Genomic DNA, 27,420 nt, shown 5'->3' with positions numbered 1-27,420 from the left:
TCCTGAGGACTTTTAGAGTCATTTGGTGCATGGATTCCTTCCAGTGTGAAGATAGTGTACATCTCTCAGCTGAAGAACAACATACAAAGGTGTATTAGACTAGTACAAATTAAAAATATAGAGATGCAGCGTGTCTGAAGTTTTCTGAGGCAGGGAAATATCTTTGCAGGAGTAACAAAGTAACTGGATGTACAGATACTTGGTTGGATTAGTAATTAATTGATGGTGTGTATGTATCAGAAGTGGCTTAATGCAACCCGAGGGAGGTGTATGTTATCCCAAGCCTAGGCCTGTCAAACAAGGTAAAAGTATAGAAGTCTTACTCACCAGATGTGTGTGTGTGGCAAGAATCTAGTGGCAATAGTGGATGCTGTCTAACTGAACCTTGACTCAGAATATCTTTTTTTTTTTAATTAATTTATTTTTGCTGCATTGGGTCTTTGTTGCTGTGTGAGGGCTTTCTCTAGTTGCGGCAAGCGGGGGCTACTCTTCGTTGCGGTGCACGGGCTTCTCATTGCAGTGGCTTCACTTGTTGCGGAGCACAGTCTCTAGGTGCACGGGCTTCAGTAGTTGTGGCTCGTGGGCTTAGTTGCTCTCTGCAGCATGTGGGACCTTCCCAGACCAGGGCTCGAACCTGTGTCCCGTGCATTGGCAGGCGGATTCTTAACCACTGCGCCACCAGGGAAGCCCAACTCAGAATATCTTAACAAGTATAGGGTATCCAAAGCTTGAGTCTTTGAGCCAAAGTTTTGCAAGATGAAATCTTGCCTTGAATCTTAATAGATGAAATGTAAGGGCCTATACTTGCATCATGTAGTAAAAGAAAAGCCAAACGTCTGTGTTCAGGAGGAAAGAAATGGGTTAAGTAATTTGTGTAAAAAGATGTAATTAAGCAAACTCATTTTTGGTTCAGTACTGTGGTATTGTACATGTTAACATTAGGAAAAGAAACCGGGTGAGGGGGGCATGGGGGCTCTTTGTTCTACATGTGCCACTTTTGTGTAAACCTAAAATTACTCCAAAATAAATATATTCCAAAGTAAGTGTTTTTCATAAGGGTATTACAAAGAAGTAAGCATAATATGTTGTTGTCAGTTTAGTAAAAGGCACACTTAAGTTGTGTTAATGAGAATATTTTTCCTGTAATAAAGGAGTATCACCATTTTGTTTCTAAACGAGGCTGGTGTGCTGTTCTGGGTACAAACTACAAATGAAAAGATGTGGATAAGTTTAGTGATAACAGATTTGAAACATACCATAATATAGATCACTTGAAGGGCCTAAAGACAGATGAGGCTTGTGTTGTGTGTGGCCCCAAGGATAAAACTAGAATTAACATGGAAACTGAAGTGGGGAAGATTTCAACCTAATACTATTGGAGTTTGGTTGCACCGCCCAGATACAGAGTGGACTGGAGAGTGCAGCATCACTGGCGGCCAGATTCCCGCCCACTTCACAATCACTTGGGAAGCATTTTGCACAGAGGGGTCCCAGAGCTCTGCCCTGGGCTTACTGAATCAGAATTTCAGAATCTATATTTTTAAAAGCTTTCCAGGTGATTCGCTTACAACTGGTAGATTGCCGACCAATGGAATTAGATGATCGCTTGCTGGGATTGTTACAGAAAGAGATGTAAGTACTGAAGAGTGTTCAAAATGGCAGCTGGGAAACGACTGCGGCCTATTAGGAAGTCAGGAAATGTGGCTTCACATTGAACTCAGATGCTTACCAAACGCATAACAGACAAGTCATTGAACCTCTGTGAGCTCCAGTGTTTCTATTTCTATTATCTAATTGGTGGGTAGTAATGTTTAAGTATTGGGCTAGGTGATCCAGGGTTTTCTATTCTTTGGGTAGTATTTCCAACAATTGTTGGCTTGTGAGACTGTAGCTGACTTGTCTTTATGAAGTTCTCAAAGGGGTTAAGATTTATATTAACGTCTATGGAGTCTATATTCCTGATTTACATTTGGGGAGTTACCATTTTCCCAGGTGGCACACATTCGGTACTCAAACTCTTGATAAGTAAATTTTGTTGGAAAAATAAGGTAAAAAAATTGCTTCTCAATTTTTCCTACAAAAGTCTTTACCCTCTTTTTTAAGGATTATGTTTTAGTATACTTTGCTATGACTAACAATGCTGGTAGTCTCAAGTGAAGTAAGTCAGAAAGAGAAAGACAAATACCATATGATAATCACTTATATGTGGAATCTAAACTATGACATAAATGAACATATCTACGAAACAAAAACAGACAGACATAGAGAACAGACTTGTCATTGCTAAAGGGCAGGTGGTTGGAGGGAAGGACTGGGAGTTTGGGATTAGCAGCTGCAAACCATTATATATAGAATGGATAAACAACAAGGTCCTACTGTATAGCACAGAGAGCTATATATTCAATATCCTGTGATAGACCATAATGTGAAAGAATATGAAAAGAATGTATGTATAACTGAGTCACTTTACTATACAGCAGAAATTAAACAAAACATTGTAAATCAACTATACTTCAATAAAATTTTAAAAACCTGCTGGTAGCCTCTACTATAATTACCTCTGTGGTACTTCTTACAGCTTACCAAAAATATCTATTTTTTCTTCTTCCAGTATCTTTATGCTAAACAGTGAAAATATTACTACCCACAAATTCCATAAATAGAAACTGAAGCTCACAGAGGTTTCAGTGACTTGTCCACTGTTGTATATTTGGTAAGCATCTGAGATCAGTGTGAATCCAGATTTTCTGACTTTCACGGTGCCATTTGAATACACCTGTGCCACGTACTGTGCAAAACACTTGGAAAATGTTTTTATTCTTCAGAATAAACCTTTTAAACAGAATTATTCCCATCTTAGAGACAAAGTTAAGTGACTAGTGCCCAAAGCTGCATAGCTAATAGCAGAGCCAAAACCTCACTCTTTCCACTAAAGCTTATTAAAAACAGACCTTGGGTTCTACCCAATACCTATTGAATCATAATTCCTTGGGATGGAGCATCTGAATTTTGAACTTGCACCTGGGGATGACTTTGGTTCAGTCTGTATTTTGAGAAACATGTCGACCTAGATCTTAATGACTTCTTGAATGTATGTTCCCTGAAGGAACCATTTCTGCCCTGGTTATCATCTTATTCCACAAATGTAGCAAGTATTTTGTGGCACACAAATGCTTTCAACAAAAGCTTGTTGACTAAGTGGATGAGTATTGGAGCACTTATTGTTCTGTGTAAAATTGTATATTTGGGGTTTTTTCTCCATAATTTTTAAATTAAAGTATCACTTCAATAGTGCCATGGAATTTCTTTCCATTATGATCTCAATTTCATGGCTTTGTGCTTCCGCAAAGACGGCAGATGCTTCAGAAGCACGGTTGGGCTTTATTGTTCTTTCTAACCTAGTATTCTATGATTTTATGATCTTTTTTGGCTTATGTATTTCAAGGTCTCCCTTTTCAGGGATGTTACATGTTGTTTCCTGTATACAGCTGTTTTCAACAATTAATCCATCAGTAGCGATTTTCTAATATATTAGATTTTTGGTAGCCTTTAGCTGTGATGGACATTTCTAACCATGGCAGTATGTGTATGTGTGTGTGAATATATCCATATATGTGAAAAACCCTAGTAAACCTGTATCACCAATTAAATTGAAAATATATCTTTATACTCAGGGCTTACAAATTCTCCAAAGTCTGTCTGCTATTAATTTTTTTAGCTCCATAAATGGTACTCCTTCAGTGATTTTATGAATAGTCTTTTCCATCTTGGTTGTATGTCTGTTTTATATAGACAATTAAGAATTATCTTTTTTTTTTAAGCTAAACTTTGTTGTTATTATTGTTTTTTGGCCGTGTGGCATGTGGCATCTTAGTTCCCTGAGCAGAGATCGAAATCGCACCCCCTGCATTGAAAGCTTGCAATCTTAACTACTGGACCAGCAGGGAAGTCCCTATCTGTCTCTTCTTAAACTGGTTGTACCTTTGGATATTTGGTTTACTTTACCTCTCTTTAATACCTGGGATCTTGGTGTGCTACTCAATATATTTCTTTTTCTCCACAATATTTGACCAAAAGCATTTCTTCAAAGTACGTTCATTATTTTATTTTATTTTATTTTATTTTTATTTATTTATTTTTTTTGCGGTATGTGGGCCTCTCACTGTTGTGGCCTCTCCTGTTGCGGAGCACAGGCTCCGGATGCGCAGGCTCAGTGGCCACGGCTCACGGGCCCAGCCGCTCCGCGGCATGTGGGATCTTCATGGACCGGGGCATGAACCCGTGTCCCCTGCATCGACAGGTGGACTCTCAACCACTGTGCCACCAGGGAAGCCCAGGACCTGTTTTTTGAAGTTGGCATATACATTAAGAGGATAATATTCATAATAAGCAACTCTATTATCATGCATCCTTTATGAATCATGAAATACTTTCTCTAATGGGCAGTCACTTACTGTGTAGCTGCAGATGTTAACAGGCGTTTATGCAATAGATCAGTAGTTATGTATGTTATATATGGAAAAGTGATACTAAATGTTTTATGTCAATATAGAGACTTCCTTAGAATTAAAGGATTGAGAAAGTCCCTTAAAGACCCTGACATCACTCTTATCTAGTAAAATAAGTGAATAAGACTATAAAGATGATGATAGTGGTGGTAACACATATCGGTCTGTGTATGAGCCAAGCAGTGTTCTGAATGCTTTAGATACTGTACATTTGTTTGTTTAACCCTCATAAGAGCTCTAAGAGTTTGGAACTGCTAATTTCCCCACTTTACAGGTAAAGAAACCAGGGCATATAAGTTCAAGTGAGCTGCCCAAGGTTGCAGAGCTAGTGTAAATACAGGTTTCAAACCCAGGCAGCTTAGCTTCAGAATTAATTAAACCTGTGAAATTTAAGTAATTCCTATTCCTGTTAAAACTAATGAGACCTACTGTGAAACATGATACGAAACAAAGATTTGTTTTTAAATATAGAAATTTAGCAGCTCCGTGAGCTTCATGAACCTGAGTCAAGGAAGCTTTGTGATCACATGTGCTGTTTGGCCTGCTTTATTGTAAACTGCATGAAACATACTAGTGAATGTGGTACCTTAGCTTAGGGTATCCGGACAGTGTGTGAATAAACTGCTGCATCTTAGGGCAGGAATTATCCTTTCCTACTGCTCTGCCGTTTACTTCACATTACTTATTTATCACATCAGAGTTCTTGGGTGAGATACAACCTTGACCTCATTCATCTTTGAATCCCCAGGTACACAATAAAGATTGATTTCATGAGTATAGAAAATCGGTTTTTTGACCACTGCTGTAGCCTCAGCACTGAGAACTGTGCACATAGTAGGTTCTTGATAAATATTTGCATGAATGAGTGAGAGAATCATGTAGGTATTGAGTAAGTGGTTCTTGGATTGTCATCCTGGAGCGTATGTGAAAAATAGGACTTGCCAAGTTCTTCGTGTCAGAGAATCACTTTTATTATGAAAAATCAAATAAGTAATTGATTTTACACAAATCAGTGTACTAGGCTCTGTAGGAAGACAAAGGAATATAACAAAATCCTACCCTCAAAGAACTTATAATTGAGAATCAAAAAAGCCTTTATTAGAATGAAAAGTAAATTAATGTTGTTTCAACACCTGTGGAAAAATATCACCAGGTAGTATATAATTTCCTAAGAAAGGATGTGGAAAAATGAACAATAGTATTTTTTTCTTAAAAATGTACATAGTACTTGATTTATTTTTATTTTAAAAATGTATATATATGATATATACTGTTTTTACTCTAAAGTATAACTACAAGTTTTTTTAGTGATAAAAAATTAGAGGCAGTTCACAGTAGAAAGAACATGATTTGTACCTGGTTAGTCAGATGGTTTCTAGGGATTGCAGGATTTGAGTGTGTCTTGGGCCGGGAATAGAAGGCCTCAAGGGTTGTTGAGAAAGTTAGTTGCTGTAACTATTACTGCTCATATGATGATAGGGCTTTCTTTGAGGCACTGAAATGAACAAAATTATTCTGATACTTTTCTCTGGATAATGACTATTTGGCTTATGACTTGATACATATCTATATAGGTATGTGTGTGTGTGTATATATATATATATATATCTTGATATATAAAAGATAATTAAAGGAGCATTTAAAATATTGTAGAGTCTAGTTGCTTATATATTAGAAATAGTTATTAGTTTATGGCTATAACTCAATTTTTATATCATTTTTCAGATACAGAGATGTGGATGGAATTCTTGACTTTTAGAGAGAAAATGTGAGACACATGGCCTCTGATCCTGTGATGTTAAATAAGCCTTTTTCTGGACAACTGTTGTCAAAGTAATTCTTAGCTGAGGGACGACATGGCAAATCATTGCCGGTTCTATTTTTTTTAATGGATGACTGTATAATGCAGAGGTTGCTGAAAGCTGCTGCTATGTCTTAATATTTTGAAGAATAAGTGCTTGAAAAGTCACACATTGGTTGGGGACACTGAGCAAATTTTATTGTGCTGGGAACAAGGGAAGGAAACAGGATTTACAGAAATAAGATGACATTGCTTCTTCCAAGACATTCTAAATCAAACAAAAGTATAGCCAGACATATAAGCATCTAACTACACTATATAATATATGGCAAAATTAAATGACTGTCAAATAGACACAAAAAAATGGGAGCACGTTGTTTTGACTGGGATGATTGCAAAAGGGAGATGGGGATCAGCCTTGAAGGATGAGAAAATATTATTAGGTGGAAAACAGAAAAGAGCCTTCATAAAATTGGTAGGGGGAAAGGGCCTCTTTGCTGAGCCCCTGCCATGCTAGCTAGCCCTGTGCTTAGTGAATTACAAAGAGATGTGAAATAGGTCATCTGATACTGTGTACCAGAGAGGCAGTCATTTACTCCCCCATCTTACAAATGAGAAAGCTGAGGCTCAGTGTGACTTACGTCACACAGCTAGCACATGGCAGAGACTGGGTTTCATGGCAGGTCTGTTGCACATAACTTTCTGCCTCAGTACAGTTTCTGCTAGTGTGATGACTCCATATTCTTGTTTTTTTCTTCTCTGCTGCTTCCCAGGAGGGATTAAATTACCTAATAAATGAGTAAGGTTTTGTGACCTGTGAATCGGAAAAACGTAAGGGATCTGAGTGGGAAAATCTTAATCGCCGCTGCCCTGCTATTTCTGACTGCTAAGAGCTCACTCAGAGTTAACCGCACTCCAGGGGACTGGTGTTAGGAAGACAAAGCTTATAAAAACCTTCATTGAAGGCTTCCCTGGTGGTGCAGTGGTTGAGAGTCCACCTGCCGATGCAGGGGACATGGGTTCGTGCCCCGGTCTCGGAGGATCCCACATGCCGCGGAGCGGCTGGGCCCGTGAGCCATGGCCGCTGAGCCTGCGCGTCCGGAGCCTGTGCTCCGCAACGGGAGAGGCCACAACGGTGAGAGGCCCGCGTACCGCAAAAAAAAAAACAAAAAAACAAACCTTCAATGACCCCGATTGTGGCTTAAGAAGGTCTAGAATCTAAGGGTTTTAGGGCAACTTTGAAATGACAGGGCTCCAAAAGCAGGCTCCTCATCCCTGGCGGTTCTTAACTACAGGAGCAAAATAGTCTGTTCAGAGAACAGGGCAAGTTCTGGTGTTTCTTCAAAAGATTCTGCTTTTATTTATTAATTTTTTTTTCCTTTTTTGAGTATGTTGCCTTCTCTCCGCCCTTTCGAACAAAAATCCAGTCTAAATGATTGAGTTAATATTAAGATGTATTTTGTCCTAGGCTCAAAGAAAGAGAACAGTACCACCACTTACCGTCCTTAGTCTTTAATCTTGTGTTTGCTGAGGAATATTCAGCTACTTTCTCTGTCCTCTGAGTGCACAGGCTGTGGTGTGAGGTTTTGCCCCCATTACTTTCCAAACTACTAGTAATGTTTTTCTACTCTGTTGATTGCCATTCTGTCTTGTAACTTGGCAGATTGAATGAGAAGGAAAAGTTGTTTTCAATTTAGTGTTAAAGTTTTGTAGACCTTGAGTTGAATTCAGAATGTGGAAGAGAGTGCAATTTATGTAGTTTGATTTATACCCATTAAAGTTTAAGATAATTTGGTCATATTCCAAGTGCTCATTTATCTTATTAGAATTCAGGTACAGCTATAAGAAATTCAGTTTTATGAGTATTAAATCTGTGGAAGAATTAAAGGTTAAACTTATTATGTATATTTAACTATTGCTCTAACTAGAATGATCACCCTGACGAAGATAAAATTAAGTAGATGCATTATTGCATGAGTAATATTACAGGTTAGAATTTGGAGGATAAGACGCTATCAATTTAATTAACTTTCATTGAGAACTTACAATGTGCTGGAAACTGAGTATTGAAAGAATGAGAGTAAGATTTAGTCCCAGACCTGGAGATTAATGGAATAGATCATTTTGTAGAGGGAACTATATCAGCTGCTGTATAAAAACTCACTGTATATAAGGGCAGTATTCTTTTATAAACTCCTTTTTTCAAAGGTCAGTATCTGTCATTGCTCAGGAGTCTAGATAGGCTAAGCAACTGAGGTCTCAGCTGTACTGAGTCATGCATGTGTGGTCACCTCAGGATTATGGAGACGTCTCTGCTCATCTTGGGTGCTCGCATATGTTTGCCCATCTGTAGGTTGACTTAGGGTAGCCTCAGCTGGGGCACCTGCGTCCTTCTCTGTCAGGCTGACCTTATTTGTTGGAGGGCGGTGGGGTCCCAAGAGTGAGGGGAGGAGTGCAAGGCCACCTGAGGCTTAGGCTCGGAACTCGCACATCATCACGTCCGTGCCGGTCTGTTCACCAGCTTGAGTTATCAGGCCATCCGAAATCAAGTGGTATAGAGGTAAATCCCACGACCTGATGGAAGGACCTGCTAAGTCACATTGCAGAGGGCATCACTGGGAGGGAAGTAATTGGGCCATTTTGTGATTACTGTTCCTATCGTAGGGACAGAGTTTTGTAAAAGGAACAAAGCCTGTCTAAGGGCTTATACAGTGACTGCTGCAATAGGAGCACAGGAAACTATAAGCCCTTTGAATTGAAGAAGCATACATTTCAGGACTGATAACAGTAGAAAATGAGGCTGGATTGAAGGGAAAGAGGACCAGGTTGGAGAGGCTTATATTTGCACTTCTAGAAGTTTGGGTGTTACCCTTTGGATAGAGGGAGCCATCTAAGGTTTTAGGCAAACAGGAATGCCATTGTAAATTTCATTTTTTTCTGTAGGTTGCTCTGGCAACAATGAATTCAAGGTGAGCAGAACATTGATGGAAGATTAGATGCTGTTGCAAAACTCTAGATTGTGGAAAGATTATGAAGGCCAAACTAAAGCAGTGGAAAGAATTCAAGTGTGGTAAACCTGATCATGTTAATCATTCATTCAGACAAACTTCTTTGAGCCAGGTGCTGTGTTAGGTGTTTGAGAACCGTCAGTGAGAATTCCCTTTCTTTAATGTTGCAAAGGCTTCTTGGAGCTTTGGACTTCTGGAGCTCTTACACAAGTTACCCTTTCATCATCCATCCCACTGTTAGGCGTGCAGATAAGTAGAGGGGAATAGTAATCCTGGCTTACATAGCGAAGAAATCGTGGCTAGTGATATGGTGATTTAAAATGTCTGTCTTGGCTATTTTTACTTTCTAGTATACTTAGTTACCAGAGATTTTAGTGATATTGAAAGTTATTTTATTGGTTAATATAAAGAATAACGAATAGGAGCCTGAGTAAATGTTGTGACTTTCACACATCTGTACCTGCCTCTAGTATAGTATGTGATTGTGAAAGTAATTCAAAGATTTATTAGTTTTTTAATTTACTGTATTTCATTTTAGCATATTCAGAACACTTTCCTGGGTTCAGAAATATTAAGTGGAAAAAGTGTATTTGTATGTGGAGAATAATTTTTTTATTGCATATGTCTGGGAGAATATGTGGGAGTAGAGACTAATTTACAGGAGAAATTTAGAAGAAATTTTTATAAGGATTTACCAATTTGCAATCAAAGATAATAACGTTTTAAAGTAAGTTTTGCCTTTAAAAATCTTTAGAAATAAAGATATCTCTTTCAGAGAATATCATTAGCATTACTTGCTATTTTGTTGTTCTCAGTAAGCTACTTAGAGTCAGTGTTTTTTTCCTGTCAAATCCCATTATGATGCATTTAATTACTCACAGAAACCCTATACAGTTGTTTTCTCAAGATTAAATGCAAATCCAGTGTGCTTTGTGGATTCCTAGAGATCTCTAATAATATCATAGCCCTGGATACGGTGACTTGGGAGGTAATTTATTGAAGTCTCTTCAGGGTTCCCTGCATTTAGAGATACAATTACAAAGCATTGCCCAGAGAGTTTTTGTCTATTTTTCTTCTCAAAGTAGAGATTTCTGGACTTTTGAGCATTCTTAACAGAGGTTGATGAATAGTGGAGGGATAGAGATCTGCTGATTCCCACCCCCCACCCACCGCCAAGTTAATGAAATTGATAACCTTCTTGAATTTTAATTAGAACCTACTTGAATTTTAATTAGAACCTAGAAGTTAATATATATATATATATGCATGTACCTAATTGGTGTATTACTCTCTTCTTCTACCTAGATGATGACCCCTGAGAGCAGGGCCGTGCTGTGTCCCTGGTAACATAGGCTCCAGCTCATATCAGTACCTTGTGTATAGTGAATATTATGTGTTTGCTGTGGTTAATGGTTATTTAAGTATCATTCCTTTGGGTAAACCTCAGGAACTTTGTTTACCTATTCACCTTCCAGTTCATACCTTTTCCCTTTGGGGGTAGGGCACTGATTACCTTCGTGTTCCCTCCTGCCATGTGCTCAGTCAGGGAAGGGATTTTCCATAGCAGGATAAATCGTGGTTAACCTTAGCTGATCATGATAATTCTACTCTGATTTCCAGGGGTTCCATTAAGCATGGGTCTCTAAAGCACTGCTAGCCAGAGAGACCTTGAAGGAAGTCTAGTAGGTTTCTGGAAAAGAAAATTGCCTTGCTCTTATATAGAGAGATGGGAGAAGAAAAGTCTCTGTGCTTCTGAATGTGGTCTGCCTGGAACAGCAGTAGCCACCTTGGGGGATAATGAAATGGGCCTGTAGAAGAGAAAAATCAACATACTGTCCTTAAAGAGGCAGAGTGGCAAGGTGGAACAGGCAGGCATTTTTGAACGTGGTCAGCCAGCCTTAGTATATTTCAGTCTCCTTTGGTTGAACCTGGCAGGTAGGCTAATGAAAACCTGTTAAGAAGATAGAAAGTCTATATATTGAATAAATGGTCTAAAAGTCACAGATTAGAGTAACACGAGTTATCCATTTTCCACTCCTTCTCCCACCCCCACTGCCCGCTTCCCTCCTTTCCTGTCCAGACATCCTGGCCCCAGCACAGAAGACTCTTGGATCTGGTCCTGATCAAATGGATGCAATTTTTAATCAGGCTTCATGGACTAACAGGCACTCGTGCAGGTGTCCACTGTTTCTATTTCAAAGACAACAGGAAGCGGAGACTGGTTGAGGAATCCTCCTTGATGGATGTTTTGCCAATTATAAACTTTGTGATAAGAGCTCAGGCCTCATTTCTCAGGGACACGTGAGTTTGGGGATGATTCCTCCCTCCCAAGGCTATTATTGACATTTTGGGTCAGAAAATTACTTCCTGCACAGGGCTGTTTCGTGCATTATAGAATATTTATCAGTGTCCCTTACCTCTACCCACTAGATGCCCATTGTGACGATCAAAAATGTCTCCAGAAATAGGCAAATATTTCTTGGGGGCTAAAAGTATCCCCCACTTGAGAACCACTGCGTTAGAGATAAAGGATTGTTTTTTGTAGGTGCGTGTGTCCTAAGACTCAGGTGAAAGAGAGGGGGGAAGTTCTAACTTCCATTGCCTTAACTGCTTCCTCATATGGTGAGAAAATACAATGAATTACTAAGTTTTTCAAACTGGTCTTTTCAACCATATGAAGAACCTTTAGATTTGAGATGTTTTGAGCTGACATATAGTTACTGCTTAAACTCCTTCAACCTTGAAAATCAGCAAACCAGAAAAGCAAAGTTAGGATTTAAAAACTAATGTAATTCTATCTTCAAATGTTAAATAATGGTATATTTAACAAACAGCCTCTGATATGATGATGATAACTGTCTTCATGGTAAGGCTTCACTTTGCTAATAAATAAGCCAGGATTTCACACTGTTTGAACTTGGGAAAAGTCTACATGTAAAGACAATTCAGATGTGAACTGAAATGTTGCCTGCATAAAATTCTGTGCATGGGGCAAGTTGATTGGTTCCAATTTTATTTTTAACAGCAAATGTTAACTAAAATATTACAGACCAGGGAGTACAGTAATTCCTTTTGTGAAAATGACAGAATTCTTAACATGCCTCTGATTTAAATGTTGCTGTCTATTTCACACACAAGCAAATGGAGGCTGCCTTTTCTTTTTGACATGCGTAGCATGTGTCCTGTGTATAGTAAATAATGTTTGAATGAGTGTTGCCAATTTATTGAATCCTTGAGTGAAGTCAGGTGAAGATTTAAAATAAACGCAAACAAGCATTAAAGCAACTTTAAAGCAGTAAAGATTCTACAGTTTGCTTCAACTAAGTAATGTAGTGACTTGTGATAGCTGTGGTCATCCTTTGCTCTGCCCACTACTACCCTTCCGGTTACCACGTATGTTAATTCAACCTTTAAAGTAACTTGATTTGTCTGTCTCTGCATCCTTACTGCTATTTCAAGAGTCCCAGCCACTGTCTTCTTTTGCCTAAAAGAAGACACTCATCTCATCAATTTATTCTCCTCTTCCTCCAATCCATTTTCCACTTCAGGAAGCCAAAGTGCACTTTTAAAAAAGTGAACATTTTGAAACACTTAAGTCACCTCCCCAGGTTGAAACCCTTCAGTGTGTTTCTCTGGTCCTTGGGACATAATCCAAAATCCTTAGTCTATGGTTCATGATCCTGAACCTCTGACTGCTGTTGGCCTCGCCTCCCCTCATCACCTTAACTTTTGCCTCTCTTGCTTTGCCAAACTCATGTTCCTTCAGATCCTTTAACTTGCCATGTCCCTTGCTATCTTAGGGTCTTGAAATTGCCGATTCCTCTGCCCGGAATCTTCTCAGCTCACACTTTGCTTGGATAATTCTGATGTATCTGTCCAGCCTCAGACTATCACTTTCTTAGAGAGCAATGCCCTGGGCCTCTGGCCTCGAATCAAAGTTTGGATCCCCTTTACATTTGTTCTTTCTTTTGATACTCTGTTTTCCTTTCAGAGCTCTTATCACAACTTGCAGTTACACATTTGTGTTTTTGTTTAAAATCTGCCCTCACCAGATAATCTCCACAAAGTAGGTGTATGTGTCTTCTCCAACATATGACCCATACTTAGTACTTGCTCAGCACATAGTATAGGTTCTTGGTAGTGATTTTAGTGAATAAAGTTGAATTCGCCTTGCAAGATGGCAATATATCAGACTAACAGTAAAAGTTTATATTACATTACCCTCTTTAGGCCTGGGATAAGCATTTAATGTTGGAAGAGAGAGGGAATGATTTGTTCCTGCTTCCCATAGAATGGCATATTGGGTAGCACAGAACCATATCTGAGAACTGGTGACTGGACAGGGACGTACACTTATACATGAACGATTTCTCCTTTGCCTTATAGATAGGAAAACAATGAGCAAAAAAGTGTTGAGGCACATTTTCAGGCTATCCAGAAGTAGAAAAGAAACTCGAGGTATTTAAAAAAATTATTTTTTTTTTAGAGTTTATTCAGGTTGGTACATGAGTCATTGCTGCCTAGCTTTTTGGCCAATAGGATTTCAGTATGCAGTGCACTAATATAAACTCTTGGATTGGCTAACTACCTCTGATGTCACAATTTCCCCATTAGGAAGTCACAGTTTTCTTGAAATAACATTGTACCAATAACAAGTCTTGTTATTCTGTTTCATTATGAGAAAGATAATCTACCAAAAGTAAAAATGCTAGAAGGAGCAAGATAGAAGGCCTTTTCCATTTACGTGCTTTAATGATCTACTGCCAACACTTGAAGGTAGCTTCTTGACTTTCTTTTACAACGGATGGTTTTTTTTCTTCATGTTTGTCAGTTAATAGGCAAATGGAGGAATGAGCCTACTTAGAATTACTCCTTCAATTCGTATTTCTGTTTCATCTCAACTGTGGAGGCTTGGCATCTTTCTACTACTTAGCCTTCCTGACTCAAAAGGAAAAGCCATTTGGACAGCCCACCTGAATATAACGTTTCAGGTGGGCAATCAGAGTATATCAGAATTAGGAGAGAGTGGCGTGTTTGGGAATCATTCTCCTCTGGAAAGGGTGTCTGGTGTGGTGGTACTTCCCGAAGGATGGAATCAGAACGCTTGTAATCCTATGACCAATTTCAGCAGGCCTGAGCGAGCAGACTCTTGGCTGGCCCTCATTGAAGGAGGAGGCTGTACTTTCACACACAAAATCAACGTGGCAGCAGAGAAGGGGGCAAATGGGGTGATCATCTATAACTATCCAGGTACGGGCAACCAAGTATTCCCCATGTCTCACCAGGGAACGGAAAATATAGTTGCAGTGATGATAGGCAACCTGAAAGGCATGGAACTTTTGCACTTGATTCAGAAAGGAGTCTGTGTGACGATCATCATTGAAGTGGGGAGAATGCACATGCCCTGGCTGAGCCATTATGTCATATCTCTGTTTACCTTTGTGGTTGCCACAGTGGCCTACCTGTTCCTGTACTGTGCCTGGAAACCTCGAGTGCCCAATTCTTCCACCAGGAGGCGAAGACAGAGAAAGGCAGATGTGAAGAAAGCTGTTGGACAGCTTCAACTGCAGGTGCTCAAAGAAGGGGATAAGGAACTAGATCCAGATGAAAACAGTTGTGTTGTTTGCTTTGACATATACAAGCCTCAAGATGTAGTACGTATTTTAGCTTGCAAACATTTTTTCCATAAGGCATGCGTCGACCCCTGGCTTTTAGCCCATAGGACATGCCCCATGTGCAAGTGTCACATTCTGAAAACTTAAGAGACCCAGAGAGTCTCCTGAAGATGTAACTGAGTCTTACCAAAGGTTACAATGAAGATGAATTCTCTTTTAGCACTTTATGTAGAGAGAAAATTCAACTGCAGCTTGTCTACGCAAGTACTAAAGAGGGTGACATTTGTGTACTTTAAAAATAAAACTCCATATCATCTCCATCTATTTGAACTTGTTTTTCTATTGTTTTGTTATACATTTTTGCCTTTATCTAAATAAGGATGTTAGTATATATTAAAAGCAATTTAGTCTTGATTTTCAGATTACAATGATTGTGACATTGATGCCACAGAGAGTTAGTCATATTTTAAAGTTTCTTTATACTCATTTTTATACTTTGCTTCCATATGTTTAATTTTTGATATCTAATAATACTTCTGTTCAGTAAACTTCATTATACGTTTAGATCTTGATTTAATTTTCCGTGGTTAATTTTATTAATACCCAGAAAATCTGGTTGCCAAAGCTATTGACTGGGTAGGTAATGTGTTCCAAATAATTATTTTAGATGGTAGCACTTCTGGTTATGTATCTAAAAATATTTTAAATTACTATAGGCCTAATTTAGGGCAGCATTATAAAAAAAAAAGTCACCTTTGTTTGCCAGAGCCCTTTAAATCCTAGCATAGTGAATCGGCTATGGTTGCAAATTTTCCTTCTAGAATTGACTCTAGTAAATGCTCCTCTTAAGATGGTGGTATGTCTCTATTTGGGACATTTTGATAATACAGACCTAGAGCAGAACTGCAGTTTTGTTCATTTGCCTTTCCAAATTGTATCTCTTGCCTTATTTTGCCTCTTCCTTTTTTCTGGTAGATAAACACCTGTATAGCAATGAGAGGCCTGAAGACATGGGTTTTGTTGTTTTGATGAAAATCTCTCTGGATAATATGCTAAAGCATTGATGTCCAACTCCAGTGGCAATTTGTGAGTCAACCCACTGTGTGCCTCACTGTCTTTTTTAAAGAGTGGGTGTGTGGAAATCAGATTAATGGTCTTTGGGAAAGAAGGTCGACCACTGTGAGCCAGAGGTGTCACATCAATGTTCTTTTCTTTTAATGCCACTTTGTGTTGGGCCTTTAGGTGCCATTCCTCCTTCCTCTTTTCTACTTTGAGCTGTCACGTTGTTGACTGATATTTCGTAAGAATACACTAGCTCCCGTAGTCCTGGTGAGACCCAACCTGAAGTGTCTCTTAATACCCTATGCATAGAGGTCAGAGACATTTATGTCCAAGGTCAAAATCCTTGGCTTTGGTTTCCTAGCTGTGAATGAGAACCACTGAGAGATACCCCTGAGAAAGCGTATGGCAGTGCCAGTGACTGCCCGTATTTGTTAGTTCACGTGTCATTCTTTGGCTTTGAAGTCATGTTGTGCCATTGGCCGAAGTGTAGCAGCATCTAGGCAGAACTGACAGTGTATGCGGGGTCTTCCACCAACGATGTTTGTTGATTTTTGGCAAACATTTTGTTAAAAGCATCTATGACCTTTAACAATCACTGCTGTCAGTGGTTAAATTTAAGTGAGGACCTTGAAGTTTTTCTTTTTAAAATCTGTAGCTACATTTTGGATCAGAGTAAATTGTGCTAAACTAATATTGCTCTATTTAATCTTTTCCCCTGTACCCGTCCTCCTCTTCCCTCAAAATATTGTGAGATGGGTCTCTTGGGTCTCTGCAGACCCAAGGTCTGCAGAGAAATGAGATTAGGCTTTTTCGTCTTTACTGCTGTCATCCCTACGTATAATCAATGTAAGAGTGAGGGTAGTGAGGCTGAAGTGGTTTAACGGGATGCCCTGCTTTTAAAAGTTAAATCAAAACCAAACCTGTCCAACAAATTTCTGAGCAAGCTTTATTAAATAAATTCAGTTCAAAAATTTACATGATAGATAAATTTGCACTGTGACCAAATGTGAGTTAAAAACAGTGTTACTTACCACTTTTATCCCATATCTGGTCATAGTGCTAATTTTTAACTCTCATTCATGGTTTTGAAACTTGCCATTTTGATACAGATACTTACTTCACTGATTGTGAAGGAGAGTGTTAATCGTATGGTCTTTCTTGCATATGCTTTCAGGTTTTAAAACGCGTTGCATTATACAATTTTTAATATTCTTTAGTTTAACGTGATACCAGGTAACATTACATGTAGTAGCTCAAGGATTGAATCCATCCTGTAACAACACTGAAATTACCCATAACAACATTTGAAACAGTCAAGCCAATAAAGGTACAGCATGCTCTAAGCTCTTACCTAATTGGCCGTGTTGTCTTTTATGTCATAATCATGCCACCCAACAGTAAGCAGTATGTAGAGTTACAGTAGTGAGACTGGGATTTTTTTTTTCAATCTAAAGTTTTTCTCTTTCTCTCAAAAAAACATCTGAAACTCATAAGACATCTTTCTTACAAAAACATGCTGGAAGACAGTGGAACTTGTTTTCACCCAGAAGGTTTTTTTCACTTTAATATTTTATGTTGATTGTCAGCAGATGTGGAAGCCACATCTTTTTGTTGGGTTAGTCCTTCAGGCAGTAAGAGAGAGATGCATCTACTACTCAAGATTGGCACTCGGAGAAACAACACTGCCTCTTCCTGGCTCATGAAATTCAGTTTCCTTTGGCTGCTTAGCCAGCACTGTTGCAGAGCCAGAGCTGTTTGGACTGCATACACGAACATATCATTTCACGTTGGGAATCGCATGTTGTCAGAGTTGGGGGAGACTGGAGTGTTTGGAAGAAGCTCTGCTCTCAAGAGAGTGGCGGGAGTTATCGTGCCTCCAGAGGGAAAAACGCAAAACGCATGTAACCCCGGTACCAGTTTCAGCACATCGAAGAACTCGGAGACGTGGCTCGCACTTGTTGAACGGGGAGGCTGTACCTTCACACAGAAGATCAAGGTGGCCGTGGAGAAGGGAGCCAGCGGAGTGATCATCTATAACTTCCTAGGAACTGGCAATCGGGTTTTTCCCATGTCTCATCAGGCGTTTAAAGACATCGTCGTGGTGATGATTGGTAACTTGAAAGGCATGGAGATTTTGCATTTAATTCAGAAGGGAGTTCACGTTACAGTCATGATTGAGGTGGGAAGAAAACACATCATCTGGATGAATCACTATTTTGTCTCTTTTGTGATTGTCACAACCGCTCCGCTAGCGTATTTCATCTTTTATCATATTCAAAGACTTTGGGTAGCAAGGATTCAGAACAGGAGATGGCAGCGGTTAACAAGTGATCTCAAGAAAGCATGTGGCCAGCTTCAACTTCGGGTACTTAAAGAGGGGGACAAGGAAGTAAGTTCAAATGGAGATAGCTGTGTAGTTTGCTTTGAACTCTATAAGCCTAATGATACAGTTCGTATTCTGACTTGTAAACATTTTTTCCACAAGAACTGCATTGACCCCTGGATTCTAGCCCGTGGGACATGCCCCATGTGCAAATGTGACATTCTTAAAGCTTTGGGGATTCAGGTGGATGTTGAAGATGGAACAGAATCTGTGCAAGTTCTAATGTTGAATGAATTGCCTGGTATCCTGTCACCTCGTGAAGAGGGCACAAGTAATGAACTTCCTCCTGCGGGAAGGTCAAATAAAGGGACGCACGTGGAGGAGTGCCCTACTTCTCAGAATGATGGCCCGTCTAATTCAGTAGCAGCAAACGTTCATCGTCCACCTTGACAGCATGGCCTTTGAGGAAGTGGATTAAACCTGTCTGTGAAATCAGGTCCTAAGTACTAACAAGCAGTTTGTCTGAAGTGTGGTTTCTGTGTCTTTTTTTTTTGTTACTTCGGTAGTTTTCTACATGCTTTGTCCAGTCTCAGAGACAGAAGAAAAGTACTAGCAGGATTTTTTTTCCCCGTTTTTCACCTTTACTAAATGTAACTTTTTGTCAGTGTGTGTTACTCCTGTGAGTATATATGTTTATTTCTGTATGCACATGACCAAGGACAAACTTTGCTTTTTATTTTTTTGGCCACAACATGCAGCTTATGGGATCTTAGCTCCCCGACCAGGGATCGAACCCAGACCCCCCGCAGTGAAAGGTGCCAGGTCTTAACCTCTGGACCGTCAGGGAATTCCCAACCAAGGACAAACTTTATTCCCTAAATTTTTGTGTGTGTGTGTGTGTGTGTGTGTGTGTGTGTGTGTGTGTATATATATATATATATATATATATATATATATATATATAGCTTTATTTTGGTAAGAAAATTAACATATTTACACATTCCTTATATTACAGAAACTATCGATGAAGTTTGAAAAACATAAATTACCTTTTATATACTAGGAAGAATAAAATGTGTCTTTTGATATTTATAGTACAGTATACTAATTTTGAGGTCATTGTGCTGTGTTTTCTTCATTCTTGGCATGAAAATTTTGTTGTATAGAATTTTAGTATTTTGACAAATAGTTCTGTTCAGCCATGAGTACATCTTATGTGATCTGCGTATATATAATGATAGAAATTTTAATAAAATACTAGCACTCCTTAAGTGAATAGAAGCGATTTCAGTGCCCAGTATTGCTTATCATAATTGTTACACGTTCATAATGTATAGAAAGACTTAAGTGAAGAATTCCTATATTTAGTAATTGTGTATTTATTTCCCATGTGTCCCACCCTACTCCCTAGCAATTAAATAAGGCACTTTAATTATGTCATATTATTTTGTAGATAAGTACCACAATGTAGAAGTTATTATGACATATTGGGATTGTTTGTTTTGTTCACTGTATTCTCAGGATGCAGCACAGTGCCGGACCCTCAAATATTTGAGTAAATGAATAAGTATTATCTTTTAAATAATGTAACTATTATGTGTTAATCTGAAAAACTGGACAGTTTTATCCCAGTCATACAAAATAATGGGAACATAATCCTGAAAATTTTCATCCCAAATCGCTTTGGAAAATATAGAAAATTACAATTTTTAGCCCAGAACTCAGTATTACAATTTAGCATGTGTAATTTTAACAAAGGGCTTTGAACTCTCCAGGGCTGACACAAGGATTTGATTTCTTGTGCAACCCTAGAGAGAGCTTTATTAAGAGGAATTTCATGAGTTGCTCGGTGCTAACGGTACTGGAATCCAGAGACTGGCAGGAGGGCAGTAGTTGATTCTAACTGCAGTGCCAGAGAAGACTGTTTAACGGAGGAAAGACATTCCTCGAAGGCCAGGGAGAACTGAGACACAGCACAAACTAGGCAGACGGCCAGATGGGGGTGATGCCTTGCTTGGTAGATAACAGGTTTTTTTTTTTTATACCCAACCGTGGAGAGGTGTTTTGATGAAATTAATCCCAAGAGCTGCTCTTTGAAGGACTTGCATAGCACCAAGGCTGCTGAAGGATTTAGCAGGAACACTGTTTCATGTGTCTTTCTGAGTTTATCTTCAGAGTAGAGTCCTTTCCTGAAGGTCCACAGATCACACTGAAGAGACAGGACACGGAGGACCCCATGGGAGCCACACCTGGTAGGATTCCCAAGCCAGAATAAGCTGTCATTCTCAGACTGGCCGCTGTTGGCATCTCTGCCACGAGGGGCTGGCAGCTTATAGGGGTGGCTAGACTGACTTTCTCCGGTTACCTGCTGGAATCATTGGAGCAATGGAAATGAATGCATCTGGTAATGCTGGCAGTCCCCAAGCCCAGGGTTCTCAGGTTATTATAGTTCTGTGTACTTTCAGCAGATTCGTGTGGGGTATGTGTTCCGTGATAGACCCAACACTTGAGGAATTTATTTGCTCTTCACACTGACACCAACATTGTTCTTTCCATCCTTCCTCTGCACTCTTGTTGCTTTCTCCTTTTCTTTCCCTCCTTTTCTAACACTTTGTTCATCATTGTCAGTCTTAGACCTGACTTAACCCTCATGTGTAAGAAATTCGCATGTAATGTCTCTTGTTAATGTGAACATCAAACATTTAACACAGTGTGATTGTGGTTTTGATTTGAGAATTTTCAACAGATGTTCTTTAAAGGATAGTTAGAATCTGTGTTTGAAATGGGGAAGGAAAGCTCACATCAGTGAACTTGGGAACTGTCATTGCTGAGTGCCTACCATGTAGCAGGCAGTGGACTAAATTCTTTCCATAGCTGTTTCTTATGTCAGAACAAAACAGCAGTTTTAATCCTTGTCTTTAGAATGCTGTAAACAGATCAATAAACCACTTTCACTCTGGGTTGAATAACTAGAACCTGGAAATAGCACTGCTATGTCAAATGTTAGGTATTATTCATTGTAATAGATTTTTACCTATTTTGTGGGCTACACCATTTTCTCTTGTACCTAGTGATGCAAATGTATTTTGCCATAATGGCATGGGGCTATAATATGAATTATTTTGCCCCCAATACCAGTGTCATAATGGATTTCCCTTGCATTTCTCCTTTGTATATATTTTTGCATTTCTCTGGTAATTGATTCCCCATGCTCACCTCGCTAGGTAGGGGTTTGATACTCCTTATAAAAATTAAACTTTTTTCCTTATAACTGGGATAAATTGGATTTACTACCTACTGAAGTGAAAATGATTCTAAAGCACTTGACCACTGATTGGGCGATGCCATAGGTGAAGTTACCTGTATAGTTCCTCGTATTATATGACACTACACTGATCGTATTCCTGTCTCTTGCTGTAGAATTGTTGTAACACAGTTGTCCTGTAGAGATGTTGGTCAGCCATAATATTTACAATAATGTATTTCAAAGGATTTAGTGAGCCAGGATCTGGCATTTCTGATGGTATTTAAGCTTAGTATATACAGTTAAAGTGTTTTCTCCTTCTGCAAAACTCACTGGTTTTTGAAGCAGCGTGCAGGAATCAAGTGGGAGAAAGGATCAGAATTTGAAGATGCACTGAAGTACAGAGGAAGCCTTCACACGTTGAAACTGCGAAGGAGTCCATTTAATGGCAACTCCATGTTCCCACTCCATCATTTACTGTGAGCACTGGGGTTTTTTGTTTTTTTTTAGAATTTATTTGGTTTTGTACTTCATTTTAAAAAATGTTTAGTGCTTAGTAATGAAAAATAAGGATTATTACAATTACTGATACAGAAATATCTTAAGATACATACCTGGTTTTCTAAACTGTAAGAACTTTTTTTTGGGGGGGTGGGTAATGTACTTTAAGTTGGAGAGATGAGCTGGTCCCTGGGCACAGGTGTTAGAGTTATTCCATCACAATCTCTCCAAAAAACGTCCCTTTTTTTTAATAACTACACCACAGCTTATAACACCTCTCTCTGCAACTATGCTGTCATCTTCGTCAGACCTCCAAGATATGTGTTCTTTGACTTCAGCTGCTGATAGGAATTTTCCTCATCACTGTTGATAAGCAGGGTAACCCTGATTTGGAAACTTCCCTACATCTGTAACATTCGTTGCTGCCCCAGAAGTTCTGTCGTCTTTGAACACCTCCCAACTTACGGCGCCTTTTTCAGAATTCCTTCTGTGAATTCACTTGACCTCATTTCCACCACTTGCTCTTTGTTCTCATTCCAAGCCTAGTTTCCCTTAACCATCCTTTCCAAGCCCATCTCATCTTCTCCAACTTCAGCCTACAGCCAATTGTAAGCCATTTTAGTCCTACTCTGTCTACGAAGTGCTACTGAATTCCTTCACTTCCAGACTTTTTTTCTGCAGTACCATTTGCCTACCCTGAGTCATCTCTACTGATTTCCACCAGATCTTTACTGCTATTTAAGAATCCTTTATTAATCTCAACTCCTTTTTATATTCCCCATAGAGCAGTACTTCTCAGCATTGGCTGCATGTCAGAATCACGTGAAGGGCTTTGAAAATGCTCAGTGCCCTTGCTGTACCCAAGACCTCTGGGATGGGGCCCAGGTACCTGGTATCCAGGTGTTTCCAATGTGCAGACAAGATTGAGAACCACTGCCATAGGGCTCTTCCAAAGAGTCTTTATGTTAGTCAAGTTCTAGTTTTATCCTCTGATTCCTTCAGCTTTACTGGTTTTCACTTTCCTGAAAAATACAGGTAAAAATCTAAATGTCAAGTTATAAAGGGTTACATTTCATGGAGAGGAATTGTTAAAGGCTTCTGGGAGTATGAAGGAGTGGATTTCAACTGGAAAGGCAAGGAATGCTTAAATAAGAAAATAACATTTGAAATGGAACTACTGGATTGGGACAGAGGGCATGCTCGTGGAGGGAACAGTGAATAACAGTGTTTTTTAAAGAAGTTTTAAGTGTAATGTAGAATTTTGGTTTAGGAAAATGAAGACCGGGAATTTTGCGGGTAGTTGCAATAATCCAGGCGTTGATAAGATGAAAATATGAACGAAAACAGTGACGGATGAATTGGGTGAGATGAATAGAAGGTGGGTCATGTCCAGGGTAATGTTCTTTGATCTCATTTTCTGATAGGAATTTTCTACTTCATTTCTTACTGACCACAGTCACAGTGGTTTGAAAACTTGCCTGTACCTGTAGCTTTCATCTTCAGTTTAGCAACACATAGTGGATACAGAAGAGAAGGGTATGGGTCAGAAGGAGTTGAGAAAAAGAGTCAAGGATGACTCCTTGGTTTCTGACCTGGGCCAGTAGGAGGTGATGGTGTCATTCATTGAGGTAGAAAATAGTTAGATGAAGCAAGTTTAGGGTGGAAGGGGAGTTCAAATTTTTAGTATGCTGAATTTGAGGAACCCAAAGAACTTATAGGTGCTGTTCATTACATAGCTGAAAGTATAGGTCTGTGCTAATTAAATGAGATACTTGGAACAGTATAGCAAAAGGCAGTACTTAGTTGTAATTTATTAACAAGACAATTCACATTGATTGTAATTTACTATTATGTGAAATGTAATGTTACTATTTTGGACCCGTATCTCCAATTACAAAGTTGTATGACTTTTCCTCTCAAATGTGTAGCAGCCTGAGTGAAGCTGATGATTGTGAAGGTGGCAATGAGGCGGCTGTGAAAAATAACAGCTGCAGTATACCCGTTATATGCACTTAACAGCTGCAGTATACCTGTTATATGCACTTAACAGTAGAAAGCCACTTAGTCCTAACAGCAACTCTGAGGTAGATGTTATTAGTACCCCCATTCTTTAGATGAGGAGACTGAGACCCAGCCAGGCTAAGTAACTTGCCCAAAGTTAAACAGCCAGTATGTGGCAAACCCTGTATTTGAACTTGGTCTGGTTCCACAGCTCCTGGTCTTAACCACTACACTGCAGGTAGCTTGGAAAGCTACTTTTTAAGTAAAGGAGAAAGTGTTTAGGTAAGTCTCGTGTTGAGGACTTCAAGGATGAGGCCTTGGAAGAAAAATCCCAGCTAGAGGTGTTGAAAGTGCTAGCAGCAGGATGGTTAAAGCAATAACTCCTGAGATCTCAAAATAAATAATTAGGAAAGAGGAGTGTGGGCAGGGGAGGGTGTGGGGAGGGTGTGTCTGAGTGAGGGAAGAAGGACAGTCAAGCTCTAGGAAAGGATACTTCCATTTAGGAGGTACTGATTCTGGAATTGGTAGTTCTCTTGTGTAAAAACTTCAGTCAGAGGGGTTTTATAGAGCCTTCCTTTCCTCTGAAGTTGGAAAGGGGCAAAAAGTAATTTTTATAATTCTCTTAATAATAGCAGTTTGTTTTAAAAGTTCAGGCCTAGGAAGCACAGTTGCCTATTGAAAAGAACACCAAGCCTTTACATCAGATGGCCTGCACATTCATATCCTTGCCCCAGGGCAGAGCATCTCGGAACAGTGGTCCTCAGACCGGCAGCATCAGCATCACCTGGACTTGTTGGAACTGCACATTCTTAGACCCCACTGCAGACCTGTGGAGTCAGGAACTCTGGAGGACCCAAGAGTCTGTTTTAACAGGTCTTCTAGCTGATTCTGATGGACCTTCCAGTTTAAGAACCTCTTCTGTCGCAGAGGGTCAGTTCATTTTCACAGAAGGATGCCTCATACGGTTGTAATCAGAAATAGCGTAAATGAAAATAAGTGTGAATTTTAAAGCATGACACAAATAATAGTTGCTGTTGAGTTTTCTAGAGACACATTTAGGCATATTTCAGGTATCCAGCTGCTCTGTTATGCATGGTTTTTGCATTAATGCTTGCTCCTTTTCTCTCCCGGTTCTGGTTTCTCTGCCACCACTATCACATTGCCAAGGGAGTTGTGAGGAGATGAATAGATTTTAGATGGTTTATGAATTTCAAAGCATAAGGATAGAAAAACACCTGAGAAGCAGAAACAGCTTAGGGCAATCCATGCACTGGACTGAGCAGTCCGCGCTGGCAAAGGATAGTGTTTAATACCACCTGTTTTCACTAAAGGTCTGAAAATAACATACTAAAATGGTGGGCTGTAGATGAAATTCAAAAAAAGAATCATGTAGGGGCTTCCCTGGTGGCGCAGTGGTTGAGAGTCCGCCTACCGATGCAGGGGACACGGGTTCGTGCTCCGGTCCGGGAAGATCCCACATGCCGCGGAGCGGCTGGGCCCGTGAGCCATGGCCGCTGAGCCTGCGCGTCCGGAGCCTGTGCTCCGCAACGGAAGAGGCCACCACAGTGAGAGGCCTGCGTACCACCAAAAAAAAAAAAAAGAAAAAAAAAAGAATTATGTAAATTCCTCGGTTTGGATCCGTAAAACCAGCTTCACAAACACTGGAGGGAGACTCAGTTTACTATCTTGAACATTGTAGCTGAAAGTAAGTACAAGAGGAGGACCATCGAGCATCTAAGCAGGCCATCTTAAGGTGTGTGGCCTTTCCTACTGCATTAATAGCAGCGTTGCTTCTGTGACTAGAATTGCTGTCCTTTTCTTCACATTAATGGTGAGATTTTACTTATGTGGCAAATTCATTGATGAATCATTTCATGCATTCATTCATTAAATATTGGTTTGCCCTGGAAATACAGGGGTGAATAAACCCAATGCCCTCATGGAGCTTACTTTCTACTTTCTAGTGGAAATAAATTATATTAAAAAAATTTAATTTATTGAATAGTTATAAGTGCTGTGTAGAAAAACAATACAGGATGGGAACTTGTCAGAGGCAGAGTTGCAGTTTTAAATAGAGAAGGCTTTGTCAAGAAGATGAACAGCTGGACAAAGGCCTGAAAGGAGCGAGGGCCCTGTGCCAGGAGAGCCCTCACGCTGGTGAGGGCGCCCTGTCATCTGAGGAGTGTTTAACCTGGAAGGTTGAAGACAGTGTTAGCTGACTTGAACACCTGAAGAATGGCCTGGGGAGAATTTAGATTGTCTTTTCTCTTGCAGGGGTTACAAGTAGGTAAGAGAGTGACAGCTACAGGGAGAGCGTTGCCCCCTGGAAACAAAGAACTTTCAGGTAGTGGGTCCTGCCCATAGACAGGCCATTGCCTCCGAGTGCCGAGAGTTTCTCTTCCCTAGAGGAGTTTGGTGGTTTGGATGTCGTTTTGATGGTGGTGGCAGCAGCAGTGGTGAGGGAATTCAAGCTCTGGAAGGGTGACTGGATTTATACCTTTGAAGTCTTGCACAATCCTGAAAATCACATGTGGAGATTAAAATCATTGTTATTCCACCCATAGTTGCCATCTGGTGGAAAAACAAATAACTACAAGGTATCGTTCAACAGATATTTAGTGAGAGTCATTATAAGCCAGGGAAATGTAGTTCAGAAGGTTTGGGGTTTATTTTTCTCTGACTTAACAGAATGTTTGCTTTTAAGATTGATTTACTTTCCAGAAATTCTTTTTTCATTTTGGAACTTTGTCTGCTTGTAGGCTCTTGGCTTATCCGGAGCAAACCCCTCGCAATCCTCAAGATGCATGTTTTATAAACCTTCCATCTGAAAGGACAGTAGCTCATTCTCTGGTAGGCTGATAGTGTTGTGGAAAATATAATTTGGTTTTTAGAAATATCTGCTCCCAATTTCTGTGTCAACATTAGGACATCATCCATCTTCTCAAAAAAAAAAAAAAAAAATTTTGAGATGATGTATCTGCAGCAAAGGACCTGTATTATTTTCGGTCCATTGTGGATTATTTTGTAGAAACACAAGATCATGCATTTCACTAATTCTGAAATGTATAGTGAAAATAATTTGGACTGATGGAGGGGACGGATAGTTATGTGAAAGAAAAACTTGAGTAAAATGTTATTCGTGGAATCTAGGTTGAAGGTCAGTGTCGGAACAGAAGAGATCGTTTGCTGTGGGTTTTAACTTAATGATTTCTTCACATTTGATAAAGGAAGGAATAGGATCAGTTAAGTCAGTGATTTTCAAACCACTACAAACTTTTTTCAGCTTTTCTGTATGTTTGGACATTTTCATAGCAAAATACTGGTACAAAATCATGTATCAGGATGTCATGGCAGTGT

The 27,420-nt window shown here is 39.5% G+C and overlaps 3 protein-coding genes across 25 annotated transcripts in view; all 3 read left to right on the top strand.

Annotated features, from left to right (window-relative positions):
- CADPS2 (calcium dependent secretion activator 2) overlaps positions 1-27,420 on the top strand; it is a 483,200-nt gene that overhangs the window by 106,484 nt on the left and 349,296 nt on the right. The gene's annotated exons all lie outside the window — the stretch shown is intronic.
- RNF148 (ring finger protein 148) lies at positions 14,168-15,213 on the top strand. Its single transcript, XM_067745555.1, has one exon. The coding sequence runs from the start codon at positions 14,168-14,170 to the stop codon at positions 15,077-15,079; it is 912 nt and encodes a 303-aa protein (XP_067601656.1). The 3' UTR covers positions 15,080-15,213.
- RNF133 (ring finger protein 133) lies at positions 17,515-18,767 on the top strand. Its single transcript, XM_067745554.1, has one exon. It carries the CDS (start codon positions 17,637-17,639, stop codon positions 18,765-18,767), a length of 1,131 nt encoding a protein of 376 aa, XP_067601655.1. The 5' UTR covers positions 17,515-17,636.

The sequence above is a fragment of the Pseudorca crassidens genome, chromosome 8 (genome assembly GCF_039906515.1).
Source record: "Pseudorca crassidens isolate mPseCra1 chromosome 8, mPseCra1.hap1, whole genome shotgun sequence".
Taxonomy (NCBI): Eukaryota; Metazoa; Chordata; class Mammalia; order Artiodactyla; family Delphinidae; genus Pseudorca; species Pseudorca crassidens.
This window is presented reverse-complemented; position numbering and strand designations above follow the sequence as displayed.

Coding starts and splice junctions, on each gene's coding strand:
- RNF148 (XM_067745555.1), top strand. CDS start 14,168: ATGAGCCTACTTAGAATTACTCCTTCAATTCGTATTTCTGTTTCATCT.
- RNF133 (XM_067745554.1), top strand. CDS start 17,637: ATGCATCTACTACTCAAGATTGGCACTCGGAGAAACAACACTGCCTCT.